Genomic DNA, 20,377 nt, shown 5'->3' on the forward strand with positions numbered 1-20,377 from the left:
GAAGTTGTTTGTGAACAGAAATTCATTCATAAATCATACAATAAAATACTAACGTTTAACGTTTGTCAGACATAACTAATCTGTACTAAATCTAGTATCTATTCGATTGTATTATATATAATCTATTCGAATGAAACCCTGATCCTCTTGCTCGGTAAGCATTTCCTTTTTTTGTTAGGTACATTATACAATTGATCTGATTTGATCTTTTTAATAAATATTCTGGAGCTCGGTTGTAAAACGGGAAGCCGTTTTTAACTCGATTTATTTTCTCCGTCTATTGCTCGTCAGCAGAGATATTTTGATTAAGGTTTTATAAAAAAAAAGTCTTGGCATTACATTCCTTTTGTGGAATTTGGCTTTTCTGTCTCCACAGACTTCGCAGCCGATTCTTAGCGTACAAAATCATTGCAAGGCCAAAACGATAATCTTGATAAAATATAAAAAAAAAGGTTTTATCAACTTTATCGTTTTGGGAGACGGAAATAGAATAAATTCCATATTTTCTCAAACACGTACAACGGGTTAGAAAGTTTTGCTGATCTAGTTTAAAACCCTGAAAATCGAAATAAATAATAATTTTAGCGTTCACCGTACAGCTTTTGTTGGTTGAGACAGACTGTAGAATTTTGTTCCAAATGATTTTCGTACGTTTAACTTGATATCCCGAAAACCAATGAATCCAACGGAACAATATCTTAGCAATCAGTTATATAAATTAGGTAACACATGAGAAATTGGAATTATTCGATTCATATTTTTTTGTATCGAACTTGTCGTGACAGAGATTATCGCATTTGAAATTCTAAATCAACTTAGCTACACAACTACATATAGCGCTAGGGATCGGGATAATTTGAGTTCTATTACTCCAATCTTCATCAAAATTTGGGAATACATTTTAGAGAGTATGTTCTTTGATATTATGCAACACAAAATTTTAATGTTTTCGACCAAGAGAAAGGTATATAACTCCTTGAATGTCAATTGACACTAACCGAGCCCACAAAACTTCGTACTAAACAAGCTGTTTTGATACTAGGGACTAGTGAAAGATGATGTGAATTATGCGGGAAATACGCGTTATTTTGTCTGAGTAAATCTTAACATGAGATTTTTTTTTACTGGTGGTTAGTAAAATTAAAATTATGATGTGTACGTGCAGTTGATTGTATACTAGTATTACATATTATCGTGTACATGATCATCGGATGGCAACACTAGAATAAAGTTTTATGAATTTGTCTGGAACCGTTAATATTTTATTTTTGTTCAACCTCCATACCGTCTCTCTATCATCTTCATTTGAACCCGGTCGTCCTTTTCCTTTTTTTCTGTCTTCCACTATCCATTTTTTTTAAATAACTAACTAGATCTATATGCCGATTCTAACCTCGTCCTTTTTTCTGTCTTCCACCATCTTTTAGATAACTAATTAGATCTACATGCTGATTCTATCCCCGTCGTTCGTTTACGCTCGTTTAGCACCCCCTCCCCCAACCCTTGTATTCCATTTACCTAACCACTTTGCTCCTCTCTCTCACCTTTTAAGTAAGAGCACTATTACTGACCTGTTATGCTTGGTGTCATCAACTAGTTGTAGTGTTATAAATTCAGTTTTAATTGTTAGTTTTAATTGTAGTGTTAAGCCTAAATGAACCTGTTGGATCATTGTAATCTGTTGATACAAATGATGAGGAGGTTTTATGCCTGCTGGAGAGAGAGATTGCCAAATTTCATGTCTACCGGGCTTTTCTCTGCTCTCAAATAAATAAATAAATAAAACCTGTTTTAATGCACCTAGTGGTGTAATGATGCCTTTCTCATGTATATAATATTGTGGTATTCTATTCAAAATTTTTCTCTTCGATTTTGAAAGAGATTGTTTGTGTATAACATACAGAAAAAAAACAGTGCTTTGATTACGTAGGTCATCCTTAAGCAAACGAAGTGGGTTCACTATTATATGCACTTCCGGCACCGGAACCCGAGAACCGGTATAATCAAAGTCGGTTCGTACGGCCACCAACTAACATGACGTACAAACTCTACTAGTACGCACTCTTAATTACGATTTAAATGTTTGTTGCATCCGAAAATATGCAGTAATTTTTGGTAGGACCATAAGACCTTGCAATTGACCCTAAGATTGGGAATAACGGTTTAGAGTCCAGTTTATAACATTTTTTACCCTATAACTCCGGAACCGGAAGTCGGATCTGAATGAAATTCAGCAATTCCGTATGGGACCGGAAGACCTTTCATTTGAATCTAAGTTTGCCAAAATCGGTCAAGCCATTTCCGAGAAAACCTAGTGAGATTATTTGACACATACACACACACATACACACACACACACACACATAGCTCAGCTCGATGAACTGAGTCGAATGGTATATGACATTTGGCCAATTTTCACTAGTCGGCTTTTCAAGTGATTGGATAACCTTTCTATATGAGAAAGGCACAAAATTAGTACGACAGGATAAAATAAAGAAAAAAATTGTTAACCTGCAGAAATACACACGGTACGAATTACAATAATTTCAGTCGGAGAAAATAATAAAAAAGTTCTTCAATAATTTATTTACTGATGTAACTACAACTTAGAGTTATTTATGGGTACTTTATATTACTTAAAATTGTATCATAAATTTCTGTTCATAGTTGCGATAGCGTGGAGAAAAAATTATCTTGTGGTGTAAAATACAACGAGGAAGGTAAATTTTGAAAAGTCGTATCAACGACAAAAGCAAAAAAAATTATATATGAGTAAGTGGTAGTATCCCCGACAGCCGACTGTCTAAAATTTTACGAATTTCGTTAATTAATTGTTTTTTACATGAGATCGTATTGTTTACCGAAGCATATCCGGATTTCCTTACTTTCTCGTGAAACTCATAGATTAAGAAAAAAACTCGCAATCTCTGGAAACAAAGTGTTTCGGACTAACATTCCTTTCATGCATTAGTAGTACAGCTTTTGGTAATGATCGACGTTATTTTCAACATATGATGAATGATTTGTTTCTCCCAAGCGCCGTTTGTGGGTTAACAGTGCGTTTTCACTATTTTGGTCAATCACGAAGTGCAACTACGGACAGCTTAAAATGTCAACATATTATATAACAAAATTGTTCATATTTAACCTAAATCAGACAATCCGAATTTTTTTGTATGTTCTTGTAAAAATATTGGACTTCCATTTCCTCAGCCTAATAAAAACAATCTGCGAGAAGTCTGCGCTACTGCATCAAAACTAGGTCAGAAAACGCGCCAAATCCGCGCGACCGTAACAACCCTGCAATGTGTGATAACAGCAGTGACGATTGTGTGATCTCAAGCACTATATATTAAAGGTGCTCAAACCTTTGATTGACTTTCAACGATTTGTGTTTTAGTCTATGTTAAGATGTAGAGTCGTCTTGAGTTAGTTTTAAATATGATCAGTATCTAACGGGGAAAACAGATTAGGAGTTAGCTACTAAGCAATTCCAGAACTGCTTAGCAGATCATCAGACTCGACCTTCTCCGATTTGGATGAAACTTTGCACATGGCTTCTGTATGGCAAACCATAAGTTTTGCACTGATGGCAATCCGACTCACGACTGATTGTTAAAAAGGGTGTATGTATTTTTGCATTTCACAAAAATTGTCTTTTTCCAATCGTTGTAACTCGGAAACCGTTAATTGTACAAAAATGCCGTTCAGGAAGAAGTTGTAGGGAATCGATTGGGCACTCTAAAAAAATATACACTGAAACAAATTTTTGATTTTTTTCTCAATAATTACAAAATAATCCGAAAAAGTTAAATAAAAAAAAATCAGAGTTTCAACGAGAACTTGAAATTTCGAATATATCCGTAAATTGTTTTAGCTGTAACTTCTTCATTTTTCAAAAGGCACGGATGGAAGAGCCATCAATCTGTAGGTTTTAATAACAGCTTTAAAATAAAAATTATCAAAAACAACCTTTTAGCATCACACTTTTCATTCCGACAAGGCGGACGCCTGTGTTATTTCAGTAATAGGAAGTTTGTTGGTAATCTTTAAATGTTCGAGATGCTAATGCAGTTATAAAATAAACGTTAAAAGTAGGTTTACATTTTGTGAATGTTAAGAAATAACCTTTTAGCACCGGTAACTAGTCAATCCAGTACTTTTGTTCCAAAAATGCTTTCATCTTGTAACAAACTATAGCAACTGCAGCCAATGTACAGCAAGGGGCATCTACAGAAATTAACATCGACCTTAAGACTGCGGAAAATAAGGAAAACGAGAAGCAAACGGAACCTACCCACAAACAACAATACTTTTCCCAACAACACCGACGATGTGGCAATGGATGATAAGACGAGCCACGAACAGAGTGACCCTCAATCCTCGTTGGATGGAAATGGGAGCTCCTCGCCCCTAAGAAAGAGAGTGACAACGAGATCCATGAAATAAAAAAATATTTTGGCAACCAAAAAAATAGACTCAATCGGCCACGTAAAGCTTGTATGCGAATAGACCTAAATAAAATTTTTGATGAAAGAAACGCTTTGATTACCGAATGTTTGGGATTTGATTTAGTTTTTTGTCGTGAATACGACTTACTTTACTATGGGGCGCCTTTTCAAAATTAGCCATATGGAAGAATGGGCAGAACTTAATCGTGAATATCTCGACTTGTATTAATGGTAGCAACATAATTCTTTCACCATTTCATCAAAAATATGATCAGGAATTCAGGATAATATTTTGAACAGTGTGCGATAACCACAAACAACTCAAAAATTAAGTTTTCTTAAAATTTGAAAACAACGCGGAAAACACCTTACTTTCGCTTGGGTTTTTCGCGCAAAGACGACGATTTTGAGGTAGTCAGGCACATATCTTCAACTGAATGCGTATAAAAGGGGAACCGTGGTCGAAAATCGATCATTCGTCATCTAACACTCGATGTGGATAGACGAATAACCTACTACGACTAATTTCGATTTTGTTTTATTTTTTATTCGCAGTTGTCTACCTACCCAAGCTATGGGTAAAAACCGCCATAGATCCGAGAAGGATCCAAAGGATGCTAAGCGTCTGAAGCCAAGTGATGTACAGGTAAACGACCGTTTGCTGAGTAAAAACCAATATGCTGATCTGCCAGTTGATGTCGAAGAGGAACTGCCGAAGAAGGAAAAAATGCCGCCTTTCTACCTGAAGGGCTTCCCACCAACTCTACGCTCGGATTTCAACACACTGACAGCAAAGGACTACAGGCAACAATCCGTTTATGTACTGAAGGCTACAAAATAACTGTTCCGGCTTTGAACCACTACAAAGGAGTGGAATGTTATCTGAAGCAGACAAAAGCGGAATACTTCACACACGATATTGCCGCCAACAAACCTATGAAGGTTGTACTTCGAGGACTACCCGACATGATGGAAGCCGAACTAAAGCAGGCACTGTCGGAGGCTGGACTAAAGCCTTTGATGGTGTTCAAAATGAAGCGACATAATACGGACAAAAAGTTTAGAGATCAACTGTACCTGGAGAAGGGCTCCATCACCATGAGTCAACTGAAAACGATTAAATCGTTATTTCACATAATCATCGAATGGCAAAAGTATAAACCGGTACATCGGGATGTCACACAGTGCACGAACTGTTTGAACTACGGCCATGGAGCGAGGAATTGCCACATGAAAAGTCGGTGCGGGAAATGTGCCGAACCACACAATACCAACGATTGCCTACTAGATGACATCGCTGTAAAATGTGTGAACTGTGATGGCGACCATCCATCTACTAGCAAATCGTGTCCCAAACGTGCTGAGTTCACAAAAATTCGACAACAGGCATCCCGTAAACAATCAACGCACAAGAATGTTCCACAGAAGGATGAAATTAATTTCCCACGGCTCCCACCGAAGAGGGATATTCCGAATTTGCCGCCACTTCCTCGCAGCAATCCAAAGACTTCAGCCTCTGGATCTCAAAAAGAATCTTCCTCAAGAATCCCTCCTGGATGGGGCAATAATCAACCACAAGCAAAGGATGACTCTGGTGATTTATTCTCTGCTGAACAACTGATCGTCATTTTTGAAACAATGACAACAAAACTACGAAACTGCAGAACGCGGTTAGATCAAATCAACGCCTTAGGCAAATTCATCATCGAATATGCAATATAATGAGTTGGTTATAGTAAATTGGAATGCTTGCTCACTCAGGAGCAAAACTGCTGAATTGTCCGACTTTCTTCAAGAGAAGAATGCCGATATTGCTATTTTAACTGAAACTCATCTTAAACCTGAAATTTCTATTTTTATTTCCAATTACAGGATTCACAGGCTCGACAGGGCAACTACCAGAGGAGGGGGAGTTGCCATTGCCATTAAACGATCCATTCAGCACAGGCTTCTGTCAGCCTTTAAATTGCAACTCATAGAAGCCATCGGAATTGAGATTACAACGACGATGGGACATCATCATCATTGCAGCGTACTGCCCCAAACAAACCAATCTTCGAGATGGTACGTGTGCATCATTGAAGCGAGATCTGGCTATGCTCACTCGACGACAGAACAAATTCATCATTGCTGGGGACCTGAACGCACGGCATGAGCTGTGGGGAAACAGAAGACAGAATCGAAACGGATTCGTACTTGCCGAAGATTACGAAGCTGGACAATACAACATCTTCGCACCGGATCAACCAACGCGACTTTCCAGATCGGGTTCATTCCATTTTGGATATATTCATCAGCAACATTGCCATAGAAAGCTCTCCGGTTGTCTTTTACGAGCTCTCTTCGGATCACTTTCCAGTAATATTGACGTTGGGATCTTCACCAGAAACAGTGCCTATTCAACCTCGGAGGAACTATTATCGCACCGATTGGGTCCAATTTCAACAAATCGCCGACCAACTTATTAATATCGATCTGCCACTTGATTCCCCGATGGAAATCGATGCAGCCCTATCTTCCTTCCAGCATTCAATCACAGTCGCTCGTGATAGGACGGTTGCAGTACAACATATGCCGAGTTCCTCTCTTCAAATCGACAGTGTCACCAAGAAACTCATCCGACTTCGGAATATCTACCGGAGGCAGTATCAACGAACTGGCATCCTAGATAGGAAGACTACTTATAACAACTTAACTAGGATAATCCAGGAAAGGTCCTTAACGAAGGTGCTTAAGAAAAAACCGAAGCCTATTCCTCCTCTGATGTCACCCCAGGACGCAGCTGAAGGAATACCTTTAATCACACCAGTAGAGAAGGCAAATGCGCTAGGCCAGCAGTTTGTGTGTTCTCACAATTTAGGACTTAACATTGTTAGTCCATATGAAAGAACCGTTGCTGATAGCGTAGCTGAGGTTGACCAATCAGACAGCTTGGTTCCTGAGGAAAGTAGAGTCACTGCGAATGAGCTGATGGCTTTTGTGAAAAAATCCAAAAATATGAAGGCCCCCGGTTTCGACAACACATTCAACATTGAGCTGAAACATTTGAGTATTCGCTCATTTGTCTTCTTAGCTAAAATTTTTAACAGGTGCTGGGAGCTTGGTTACTTCCCTTCAATGTGGAAGTTAGCTAAAGTTATCCCAGTTTTGAAACCGGGGAAAGATCCTTCCTTTTCCAAGAGCTATCGGCCCATCAGCTTACTCTCTGCCCTATCCAAGCTGTTTGAAAAGTCAATACAAAGGCGAATTCTTGCTTTCGCAGATGAACAGGATATATTTCTGGAAGAACAGTTTGGGTTCCGGAAAGGAAGATCCACCATCCACCAACTCACAAGGGCTAACAACGTCATCCAGCAAAACAAATCAGTGTCCAAAACGACTGCCATGGCAATATTGGATATTGAAAAGGCATTCGATAATGTGTGGCACGATGGACTGGTGTTCAAACTGCATCGGTATAATTTTCCCATGTATCTTATTAAAATTATCAAAAATTATCTTGCAGATAGAGCATTCCAGGTTTCTCTGAATAATGCACTTTCAGAAAGATTTACTATTCCTGCTGGTGTACCCCAGGGAAGTATCCTAGGTCCCATTCTATACAACATTTTCACATCAGACATCCCACCTCTTCCAGCTGGTGGTGTTCTGTCACAATTTGCTGATGATACTGCCATTCTTTACAAAGGTCGTGTCATTAATGCTCTGAAGAATAAACTACAGACAGGTCTGGACGCTTTAACGGAATATTTTACAAGCTGGAAAATTGTGATCAATGCAGCAAAAACTCAGGTCATCTTGTTTCCACATTCAAGATCTCCAAAACTTGTTCCATCAGACGAATGCAGAATACGATTCGGTGATGAGGTCATTCAATGGTCCGATGAAGTTATCTATCTAGGACTCACCTTTGACAGACATCTGATATTCAGGTCACATGTTGACAAAATCGTTCAAAAATGCAGCATACTCATTAGGTCTCTGTATCCGCTGATTTGTAGAACACCTAAACTGTGCCTGAAGAATCAGATGGCTGTCTATAAACAAATCATCTACCCCGCAATTGAATACGCAGTCCCTGTTTGGCGGGGCTGTGCACGAACACACAAACTTAGGCTCCAGCGCATTCAAAGTAAGATCTTAAAGATGATTCTAAATCTACCCCCTTGGACAAGGACTAGTGAAGTACATGAGATTGCCTCCCTGGATATACTAGAACAAAAATTCGAACAATACTGCACGAAATTTGAAGAGAGGTGCTCAATCTCTGAAATACAAATAATTCAAAATTTGTACGTATTAGGTTTTTTTTTTCCATAAATACGTTTATTTCTTAAGGCAGTTTACATAAGTTTTTCTTCGCCGTAGCATCACTTTTACATAATATTCTTATCCTAATTTAATTCTAACATAGTCACAACGTTTTGAATTTATTAAAAAATATTCTCTTATAGCTTAAATATCATCTTAGGTAACTCGTCATTAATTATGAAATCTACTCGGAAATATTATTTGAACCAAACGATTAACTTCTATAAATTATAAAATAAGCTGTTATTTTCAGACATTTTGTTGATAATTTCATAAACTGTTTCGAGTTTGTTTGTATCATTACATAATTTTTATTCTAATTTAGCTATTGGTTGAACTCATGGACGCAGCTGGGATCAGAACTAAGTCTTAAAAGGGGCCTTTATTAAATTGAAACTCCAATTTTCTTTATGAAATGATAAATAAGTTTCATGTATGAAAGGTCACGACAAGCAAGAATGTCTCGAACTGGGATATTGGATAGTTTACCTTGGGTACGCAAAGAATTTATTAGTTGAGATCTGACATCACGATACTCCACGCATGTCCAAACGACATGATCAATATCCCGATAACCTTCTCCGCAAGCACAATGATTAGTCTCGGAGAGCCCAATTCGAAGGAAGTACGTATTAGGTTAGGGATAGTTATAAGTAGGTAGACATTTTATAAATAATTAAAATAAATATTATGATTAAACATTAGTATGTAAAACAAGAGTAACTAAAACACCTAATATTAATAACGAATCGTATGAACAACAAAGATGAAAGGCCAAAGGGTCAAAACACTTGTACTGTAAAATGTTGATGTAATACACAAAAATAAGATTAATAAACAGATATTTATGCAAAAAAAAAAAAAAATGCGAAAATCGATCATTTCTTTTCGTGCGTTCGATGGAAGCAGACGTCGTTGGAGTGGAATCATCAACCAGCAGCGACGGACCAAATTGAGTTCCTCAATTTGGTCCTTGTGAATGCTAGAACCGAATCCCTACAGCATATTGATAATTTCTTTCAATAAATTATGCAAATCCGAAATGAAATAATCGACAATAAAATTCTGTATGCGGCTATTTTTATCGCCGTTAGGACCGCCCATTAGTGAAAAAGCTACAAACGAAATCACATAAAAGGAAATCTCTTAACAAAAATTCAATCAGTTTGGATTCAATCGCCACTGCGAGCAGATGTGTTTTGTGTCGTCTGCACGCTTTCGACAAGAGCGATTACGTCACAGCTGCCAGTCATTAGCATTGGGAAAAAAAAACAACGGTGGAGAGCATTGCACAATATCAGCCGTTCTAATGGCTCTAAAAGTTTTCTAAAGAACTAATAGGATTTGTTGTTCGCAAATCGTAGGGAAATATCCTCAGTTTACTGCAAATCAAGAACAGTTTGCTTAGATTTGTGCACTTTTCGCTGTGTGAAATTCACAGTAATCGAGATCAAGTGAAGCCTTTTTTTGCGAAAAATGTTCCAGAGTTTAATGTCGTAGAGAATTACGCAATTTGACTCTTCTGAATGCTGGAAACGAATCCCTACAGCATATTGATAGTTTCTTTCAATAAAATATGCAAATCCGAAATGAAATAATCGACATTAAAATTCTGTATGCGGCTATTTCTATAGCCGTTAGGACCGCCCATTAGTGAAAAAGCTACAAACGAAATCACATAAAAGGAAATCTCTTAACAAAAATTCAATCAGTTTGGATTCAATCGCCACTGCGAGCAGATGTGTTTTGTGTCGTCTGCACGCTTTCGACAAGAGCGATTACGTCACAGCTGCCAGTCATTAGCATTGGGAAAAAAAACAACGGTGGAGAGCATTGCACAATATCAGCCGTTCTAATGGCTCTAAAAGTTTTCTAAAGAACTAATAGGATTTGTTGTTCGCAAATCGTAGGGAAATATCCTCAGTTTACTGCAAATCAAGAATAGTTTGCTTAGATTTGTGCACTTTTCGCTGTGTGAAATTCACAGTACTCGAGATCAAGTGAAGCTTTCTTTGTTTTTGCGAAAAATGTGAAAAAGGGGAATGCGTGCATAATTCATACAATTGATATTCGGAAGTGTTAAGGAACATGTCAGTTGTTTTCGTATTCACGACATCCAGTTATGTCTCTGACATTACTCACCCGCCTTTTATCTCGAGCACGACGTTCCTAAGAGGAATTGCAATTTGTGAGAGATCATCGGGAATCTTCTCTTCCCAATCACTGCTGTATCGGAGGTTCACGTTCTTGAGTCTCCTGATCAATTTGATCAGCGTTCAACTTTTGAACCAAATCAATATGTCCGACATTTTGATTTTTTTATCCTCAAACGTGCATCGGCATACTGTAGAAGGAAATTTCATGTCTTTTTTTGTTTCTGTACCATGAAATATAGAATATGGACAATAACTTGACTTTATACTGTAAAATTAAAAAATACACAATATATTTTAAACAAAAGCAAAGTCCTGGCATTACATTCCTTTTGTGGAATTTGGCCTTTCTGTTTCAACAGACTTCGCAGCCGATTCTTAGTGTACAGAATCATTGCATGGCTAGTACTATGGATCCTACTGACACTAAGAATCCTTCCAGGTCGGGGCTTTTAAACAAAAATATTGAATAAATCTTTTGTCTCCATGGTCTACTGTGAATGGAATCTCAGCTGTCTGAAGGCACACAGCGGGACCATATTACTCACACACTGTATTATCAAATACAATAAAGCCCGGAAAACAGTTTCCTTTTTATGAGCACGATTCACGTTTGTGGATAAAGAAAACTACTGCTCAGTAAAAAAGTAATCGTCATCATCGTTCGTCTGTAGACAATTCCAATAAACAGCTGGAAGTAAATAACTTTATTAACCCCCTGCATGTGACAGAGTCCTCCACACGATGGCGGGGCTTATCTAATCAAACGCCTTCGATCTAACCCTCACGAGTTTGTGTTTAATATTTTGCATTCCTATTTACTGGTTCCAAACGACCGGCAATCCACCAACAAATCAACATCAAGTGACATAGCCGTCCCCTACCGGGGTACAACTTCCAGAATGGAATCATAACATTTTCAATAGTTCCCGTGTGAAATGCACGTTGCATGAAATCCGCCCAGAACCAGAAATGTTGTGTAATTTTCTTTTACTACACTATTACTGACACTAATACTAGTGCGGGTCGGAACTTTCCGCACGTTTCAGTACAGGAAATCGTGGAAAAGTGAGCATGTGTGAGCTTGTGTTTACTCGCGAGGCGTGGAACTCGATTAAAATTGTTAGTTTATTATTTATCGATTTCTGGAGTTGAACGCCGGTATCGCATTTCGCGACCCGATATTGTCTTCTGTATCACATAGCGCTTGTTGTTCGATATTGGCATTCCGATCTGACAACATGTTTATATAAGGTAAACAAATAACATTTTAGATGTTCTGTTTATTGAGCTTCTAGAGCTGTTTCGGTACATCGGATACCTTCTTGTTGTGGTTTCTGACTTCACCGATTTCTCCGTATCTTCCGACAGTTTATGGTTACTTTCCATTAGGAAAGTGGATGTCAAAGCTTCATTATTGGAACTGCTGCTCGGATCCGCAGCTGAAGCAAAGTCCGTTTCCCGTACGGACGGAAATCAACGAACAGCGATGAGTATTAATTCAAACAAGCTCAGATCGAATGTTTCTCGTCGCCGAAATGACGTCGCTTTCCAGTCTGAGGCAGCGAGATTATATTAATTAGCACCGTAAAAATAGCTGCCAATAGCGTTCATATTTGCTGAGTCCATTCAAGTATAAGGCCACAAATTCGCTACGCTGCTGCAGCAGACAGTCACAATTACTTCATCAATATTAAAGCAAATATGCAAAAGTAATTATAGAGTACAAAGGCTTGCACCAGTATTTCAAGTGGAACGGAACAACGGGGTCATATGTTCAGCTCAGATGACACTTCACCGAAACTGGCATTTTTATTATGTCTATGTCTGATTGTAGGAGATTACACACGAACAAAAATGACTTTTTTGGACAATAATAATGATAATAATCATGACGATGTTTCATGATCTCATGATCAAAATTATTCATGTGATAAGCAGCAAATTATCCGTCATCAATACTTATCACCATTGCTACAAACATTGAAGGTTTTTTGATACAGTGTAACCGTTTGTTTCAAAATGTATGTAAATCTTTTCTATGTTCATACACGTTTCGCCTCCGACTCATCAGTTCATAGCAGTTTAAAGTGTCCTACCTTCACCACTTACCAATTCTGCTCTATACAAAGGCAATTTTAAAGACACGATTGGAACGAATTTCAGAATATTTGTTCCAAGAAAAAAAAGAAGTGCAACATCTTTACTGTCGTGCCGAACGTACTTTATAACTTATAATTATGACTTCCTCGGCGAAATAATATTCTCTTACATAGCTTAGACTTTTTTTCTTATCTTTTTCATGATCTATCAGGAATCAGAACTTATTGGCTCAAATGGCACAATCCCCTAGTTATTTGGAGATTTGTGCCTTACCGTAGCTGGAAGGAACATGGAAGGGAATTACGAATTACGATAGAATATCCTTTAATTTTAGCTCCGCATACACTGACTCAACCATGTATGGAGAACCAAAAACCCGGATACGTAGTTGCATCATCAGATGATATGAAGCCGTTACATATCAGATTATATGAAGTTACATTCCAGATGATATGAAGCCGTAATCGCATTCACACCAATCACACGAATAATATTCAGCACGCTGAATAGTAGCCCTGTGATAATTGACTTTGCAATGTCCAGTCAGAGCTCTGATCAGAATACTGCAATGATGCTTAAAAAAATGCAGTAGACACTTTGACATTTTCAGATTCAAATCTGGTAAAAATGCTTTTGTCTGAGCGCAAGTTTATCCAACTAGTTGAAAGTGGTAAAGCTGGTTCAGGACCAACGAAATCATTCGTTGCACCAGCTCTAGCCAGCTCATCAGACCATTCATTTCCAGTAATACCAGAATGGCCGGATACCCATAAAGAGTAAACAGCAATTGAAATGCTGAGGTCTTCAATTTGAGTTCGACATGCGATCACTAGATTCGACCGTGAATCATTCGAACTGAGTGCTTTTAAGGCTGCCTGACTGTCGGAACAAAAATTAATTCGTTTACCACAGATTCTCTGCTAAAGTGTCGATTGTATTCCACATAGAATCGCGCAGATTTTTGCTTGGAACACAGTGAGTGAATATGACTGCTCTAGCTTCATTTCACGACAGTAGACACCAGCACCAACACGACGAACAGACAAGAGCTCTCTCTTAAATAGAAGACAATGTGGCTTCTAAATAACAATTGTAACTTTATCAGCGCCAATGCAATGGCGTTCGATGTGAATATTCCGACTGGTTTCTTTGTTGGTATCTGTTAAACGATGGTTAATAGTGTTTGCCCGGTCGCAGCACGCTAACCGAACGAAAAAGCTCTCTTCAAATACTGCGTCAATACACGTTTATCGTAAAAAAGGCGGCACTAACGAGAGTAAAAACATTTCCCGACCAGTAGACTGCACTGCATATACTGATATAGGCATTTCAAATGTAGAACATATCTAAGAGTTTGGAATAGAATTTGATTAATTTTTTCAATGTTAAATAAGTTTGAACTAAAAGCAAAGTTTCGGCTGTTGAATACTATTGCGAACGGAGCTCAAATTCGATCAGCCGATAGGAAACAATCGTTCTTGAATAGATTTGAGCATGGTATCATGTGAAAGAACCAGTTGAAGAGTGTAAGATACAGTTTTTAATCGCCTGATATTGAGGGCGGTTTCATTTGCGCCATGATCACAGAGTGATGAATTTCATCCTTGATTCCAGACGTTTGAGATATTTATCACATATTGCTGAAAATTGAATCATAATTAACTGATCATATTTCCGGTTATTTTTATTACAACTCGAGATATTCCGAACATGTTCGATTTCTTGTGTTCAATCAGGCTATATCTTCGTGCGTTTAATATGCAAGGTAATTTAGGGGAAGCTTCTCCTGACAAGGGAGTACTTCGTTTCAGAATTTCGAACGGGGATTAATAATTGCCTAATCTTTCCATTTAAAAGTTTTAACAATGTTTTTCACCGTGCACCAAGAATCAGAATAAAAACAAATCACGTAAATGCTTAATTTAATGTGATTTTTCTAATGTTGGTTGGTTCTCAAATCGCAAATCGACGTTTACTAGAAACAACACAAACACCTGAAATTAATTTCAACCAAAAAAGCCACAATCTGTTAGAAAACAATTCCGTTTAATTTTGCTCACTTTGTTTCCAGTATGGTGGTAGCTGTTGCCATTACGATAAACCACCTAATTAGATTAGTCAAATATACGTGTGGGTGCGATTTTTACACCGCTGAGGCGCAAATTGTAACAACAAACATTTGCTCAAAAGCTCTTCCCAATTTTTCGTGCCGTTTACGTCGTAGATACTAAAATAAATCGAACAAATATGATTGCTATCGGACCACACTTGAGCAAAAAGATTCGCGCACACAATTTGGCTGCAAAATAAAAATAGATTTTCGAAACCGGTATATCATTCAAAACTAATATAACAAAGTTAAGTTGTTCATAGTTGTTGACAATAAAAACGGATAGCGGATTACTGATTGTTCTTACTTACCGGACATGAAATGTAGCAAGATCGCTGTAATCGGATACAGCGTCGGACTGTATGTGATATCCGGACAGGCGTACCCGAGAACGCTGACGACTCGATCGGCCACCGCCCGTCCCTTCCGCGTTAGGTGGTAGGGAAGGCAGTGGGTGGAATCGACGAAGGGCGGTAGCATTATCGGTTTCTCCGGTAGTTCCGTCGTTCCGAAGACCTGCAAATATTAACGAATGTTGAATAGATGTTTGATTTTTGTTTCTGTGACTTCTGTTGACTATAGTGATTTTTGTTGATAAAAATATTTTTGAAGAATTTTAAGTATTTTCATATACATATTTTCAGTCCTTATGCCAAAAAAGAGAATTGCCTACTCGATACTCGGTAGACAAACTGAAAAAGGTCGTCGCATACGGGGTAACAGATTTCGTCAGAGTAGTCGCTGGATGTGAATAATCGACAAGAATTCGCGTGCGTCGGGTGTGAGGCGAAGCTGAAGAAACGCAACCCCAGATTGAGTGTTTCGGAAATCTACTATTCGGTCGATCATATCCCGTAAATCAAGTGAGTTGTCGTCCATCGAAGTTGTTTCAAGTCATTCAGAAGTTTGACCTACTTACGAGCGGATAAATACAATGTTGAAACAATCAGTTACTATTGATCGAAATCCCTGAAATTGTTTTTTACATCGCAAGCAGTCTGTAGCTTCGGATTAAAAAACAACGCTTTAGTTTTTTCGTGTACCAAAACAGTTTATCAGTTAGCGATTGCTGAATGAAGAAATTTTTAGCACACTTTACCCTATATTTCCGGATCCGGATGAAATTCCGGAATTACGTATGAGACCACAGGACCTTTCATTTGAACCTAAGTTTGTGAAAATTGGTCCAGCCATCTAGGAGAAAAGTTAGAACACATGTTTTTATATTTTTGCACATTTTACCCCATAACTCTGGAACCGAAAGTCGGATCCAAATAATATTCAGGAATTTTGTATGGGACCACAAGACCTGTCATTTGAATCTAAGTTTGTGAAAATCGGTTCAGCCATCTCATAGAAAAGTTAGTGCACTTATTTTCACAATTTTTACCACATAATTCCGGAACCGGAAGTCGGATCCAAATAATATTAAGAAATTTTGTATGGGACCACAAGACCTTTCATTTCAATCTAAGTTTGTGAAAATCGGTCCAGCCATCTACGACAAAAATTAGTGCAAAAAAACGTTACATACACACATACGCACACACACACACACACACTCATATATATATATATACATACACACACAGACATTTTGCGTACTCGACGAACTGAGTCGAATGGTATATGAAATTCGGCCCTCCGCGCCTCGGTTCCAAAGTCGGGTTTCACAGTGATTGCATAACCTTTCTATATGAGAAAGGCAAAAAAACAGTAGAGTATTTAGTAAAAATATTCACAGAAATATAAGACACCGATTCCATAGTAAATGTTTCTGAAGCAACAAAAAAATCGTACTTAATCTACCTTGGAGTGAGAATGATACCGTTTTATGAGGTTACCATGGAAAGTCTTTGCGAATTTCTAGCAAATTCCATGCTATTCTTTTATGTATAAGAAATGTTTTAAAAATTGAATGAAGACAGTCAAATATTCTGTAAAACTTTTCACTGTAATCATTCTCATTTTGAATTTAGTTTAGATACAATCGTCTATATAACTCGAACAAAAGTTCCATCAGTATAAAAATTAGGTATTTATCGATTGCTGATAAAATAAAAGCCCGACCGGTTTTCATCCTTCAAATTAATTATTAATTAAAACTTTGACCTGCATTCAGACGTAAAAGTTAAACTTTGGACTGCATTACCTAGACCAAATAATATAATTATTTCACGTAGAAAACACGAATCGTACTTCAGTTTAGCGAGGACACTCAATGAAACACTAGAAAAAATTGTCAATTTTCTTTGCTTTATTGTACAGTAAAAGATACTAACTGAGCGGATATGTCATTTTTTGAATATGCTTTCAACGACAGCGAAGAAAACCGGTTTTTATTTTCAACATTGGCTGTTTTCTAAAGATTGTAAGTAGAATCTTACAGCAAATAAAATTCCTAACTTTAAGTAGGCAAGCTGTTCGCGGTTGAAAATTTCGACATCCTGGTCATTATATGCAGCCTCATTTAGTCTACTTCCGGACTAAGCTCTATGTAAATGTATTGTGAAAAAAAAATTCGCACGCACAAAATTCATTATCAAAATTCGAGTTTTTATCCGATTATCATCAGAGAGTAAAACGAAACAATAAAAGTTCAATTCGGCATTATTCATTCAATTTTTTTCGCCATTATATCTGAATACGAGATTTTTTAGAAGCTGCTCCTTTATAATGGTGCAGTATTTTTTCTTTGGGGTGAAATTCTGGAGTGTATGAGAGTTTTTCATTCGTAATATCATTCGCCTTATACCACTCGTGTTGTGGCATGATGCAAAATCCAGTCAGAAAATCGTCGGACCATTATGAGCCTTTAGGGAGAGGCTCCAAATACACCAATCTATTCATGGTGCTTGCGATAACGAAAAGTTCACTTACAAATCGCTTGTCAAACAAAGAACTTCTTGGCGAACTTTGATATCTTTTGTGTCCGATAGTTCTCGGGACCGTCTCACTTATCACACTCACAGCAACGTGGTTTCTATAATTTTCTACCTCGGGTTTTTGCTATCGTATTCTGTTTCTCGTCATCTGAACCTTATACATACGTAGTCCAGTTCGAGTTTAGGTATTCTGCGTGAAAGTCTTGTTCACAATCAACTTTTCAGCCACATCTCAAAATGAGGTGTTTGTTCTCGTTGATCTGACGGCATTTTTCAAGGATCTTCGCTTCCGATCAACAGTCAGGCGTTCTTTGAACAGTTTTGTGTCACCAAAAATCGTGGAATTCGCGATTCCACACTTTTTGCCTTTCTCATATAGAAAGGTTATGCAATCACTGTGAAAACCGACTTTTGAACCGAGGCCCGGAGGGCCGAGTGTCATATACCATTCGACTCAGTTCGTCGAGTACGCAAAATGTCTGTGTGTGTATGTGTGTGTGTGTGTGTGTATGTGTGTGTGTATGTGCGTATGTGTGTATGTAACGTTTTTTTGCACTAACTTTTCTCGGAGATGGCTGAACCGATTTTCACAAACTTAGATTCAAATGAAAGGTCTTGTGGTCCCATACAAAATTCCTGAATATTATTTGGATCTGACTTCCGGTTCCGGAATTATGGGGTAAAATGTGCAAAAAATAGTGAAAATAAGTGCACTAACTTTTCTCAGAGATGGCTGAACCGATTTTTACAAACTTAGGTTCAAATAAAAGGTCTTGAAGTCCCATATAAAATTCCTGAATATTATTTGGATCCGACTTCCGGTTTCGGAATTATGGGGTAAAGTGTGCAAAAAATAGTGAAAATAAGTGCACTAACTTTTCTCAGAGATGGCTGATGAAACCGATTTTCAAAAAATTAAGTTCAAATGAAAGGTCATGAAGTCCCATACAAAATTCCTGAATATTGTTTGTATCCGACTTCCGGTTCGGGAGTTATGGGGTAAAATGTGCAAAAAAAGAAAATATGTGTTCCAACTTTTCTCATAGATGGCGCGACCGATTTTCACAAACTAAGATTCAAATGAAAGGTCCTGTAGTCCCATACGTAATTCCTGAATTTCATGCGGATCCGACTTCCGGATCCGGAAATATAGGGTAAAGTGGGTTAAAAATTGTATACCATCACTGAAAATGGGGAAAGACCTTAAAAAATTTCTAAATCGACCTCAAATCTTTTCCAATTGATAGTTTTCATCAGTAGACGGTCAAACAAACCGATTTCGGTTATTCTTTCAAGAATCGCAGTATTATATATGATAGTATGATTGATATGAGAAAGGCATCATTACACCACTAGGTGGATTAAAACAGGTTTTTTCAGATGGTGCGATGCGATAGATAGAGCAAAACTTTTTCACGAACTACTTTTTCAACTTTTTTCATGGAAAATTTCAATTAATTTTATCCAACGGATTAAAAGTTCGATCAATTTGATTGCGTGAAGCTGATTTTAGGCAGTACACTCCTTAGAACTCCTTCGAAAACGTAGAAACTGTTATCGTATATTACGAACGGCATTCCACAAGTTGAACCACCTAAGGACCATTTCATCGAACCAAAAAATTGTTTAGAGCGGTCATTAGGGATAACGCGTTCAGAATACGCATCAGGCTCGAATCTGATTTATTGTTAGGGCAACGAACGATCGCATGTTTCAACTCCGATCAAAAAACAAATTTTATAAAAATGGGGGAGAAATTTTGCTTCATTCGCCATATAGTCCAGACTGGATACCATCCGACTACCACCAGTTTCGTTGGATTTTATCAGAACACGATTCAAACATTGGATTGGTGTCTTCTTAGTTTCGATAAACGAGAACTGTATTGTTCCATATTTCACGAATTGCTAAAAAAAACATTATAAATTTATTATGAGCAATACTTTGATTGAAAAATATGTCATCAGTTTGCCACAATTACTCAGGAAGCAATCACTTAGAACTTAATTCTAGACCAAATAGTTTGTGCATCCTGTTTTTAGTACGTTGAGCAATAAATTTTAAAGGGAGCAATCAAATTCTACACGGACATTCGTTTGGTAGCAAGCAAGGAAATTACAATCACAAGCAAGAAACGATGAGAAATACAAGATCTCGTATTCCGAACAAAAAAGTGCATATGAAAATGTGTTCAACCTTATCAAAAAGTAATCTTGATTTAAACCGTTCTGATCGCTAGAAAAAAAACCTTTCTCAATCCACTTAGTGGTGTAATGATGCCTTTCTCATATTACTTATATTTAAAAAAAACATCACAAAGGTTCTGTCAAGATTTTTTTTCCATCTTGAATAAAATAAAAAAAA

General features: G+C 37.6%; 1 protein-coding gene across 5 annotated transcripts in view; it reads right to left on the reverse strand.

The window, feature by feature from the left end:
- LOC131430228 (GTPase-activating protein skywalker) overlaps positions 1 to 20,377 on the reverse strand; it is a 184,636-nt gene that overhangs the window by 26,856 nt on the left and 137,403 nt on the right. For all 5 annotated transcript variants that reach the window (XM_058595002.1, XM_058595001.1, XM_058595003.1 and 2 more), the window contains one exon: positions 15,440 to 15,644. In XM_058595002.1, the coding sequence (XP_058450985.1) occupies positions 15,440 to 15,644 (205 nt within the window). The remainder of the gene's footprint in view (positions 1 to 15,439; positions 15,645 to 20,377) is intronic.

This window comes from Malaya genurostris, chromosome 2 (assembly GCF_030247185.1).
Source record: "Malaya genurostris strain Urasoe2022 chromosome 2, Malgen_1.1, whole genome shotgun sequence".
In the NCBI taxonomy this organism is placed as follows: domain Eukaryota; kingdom Metazoa; phylum Arthropoda; class Insecta; order Diptera; family Culicidae; genus Malaya; species Malaya genurostris.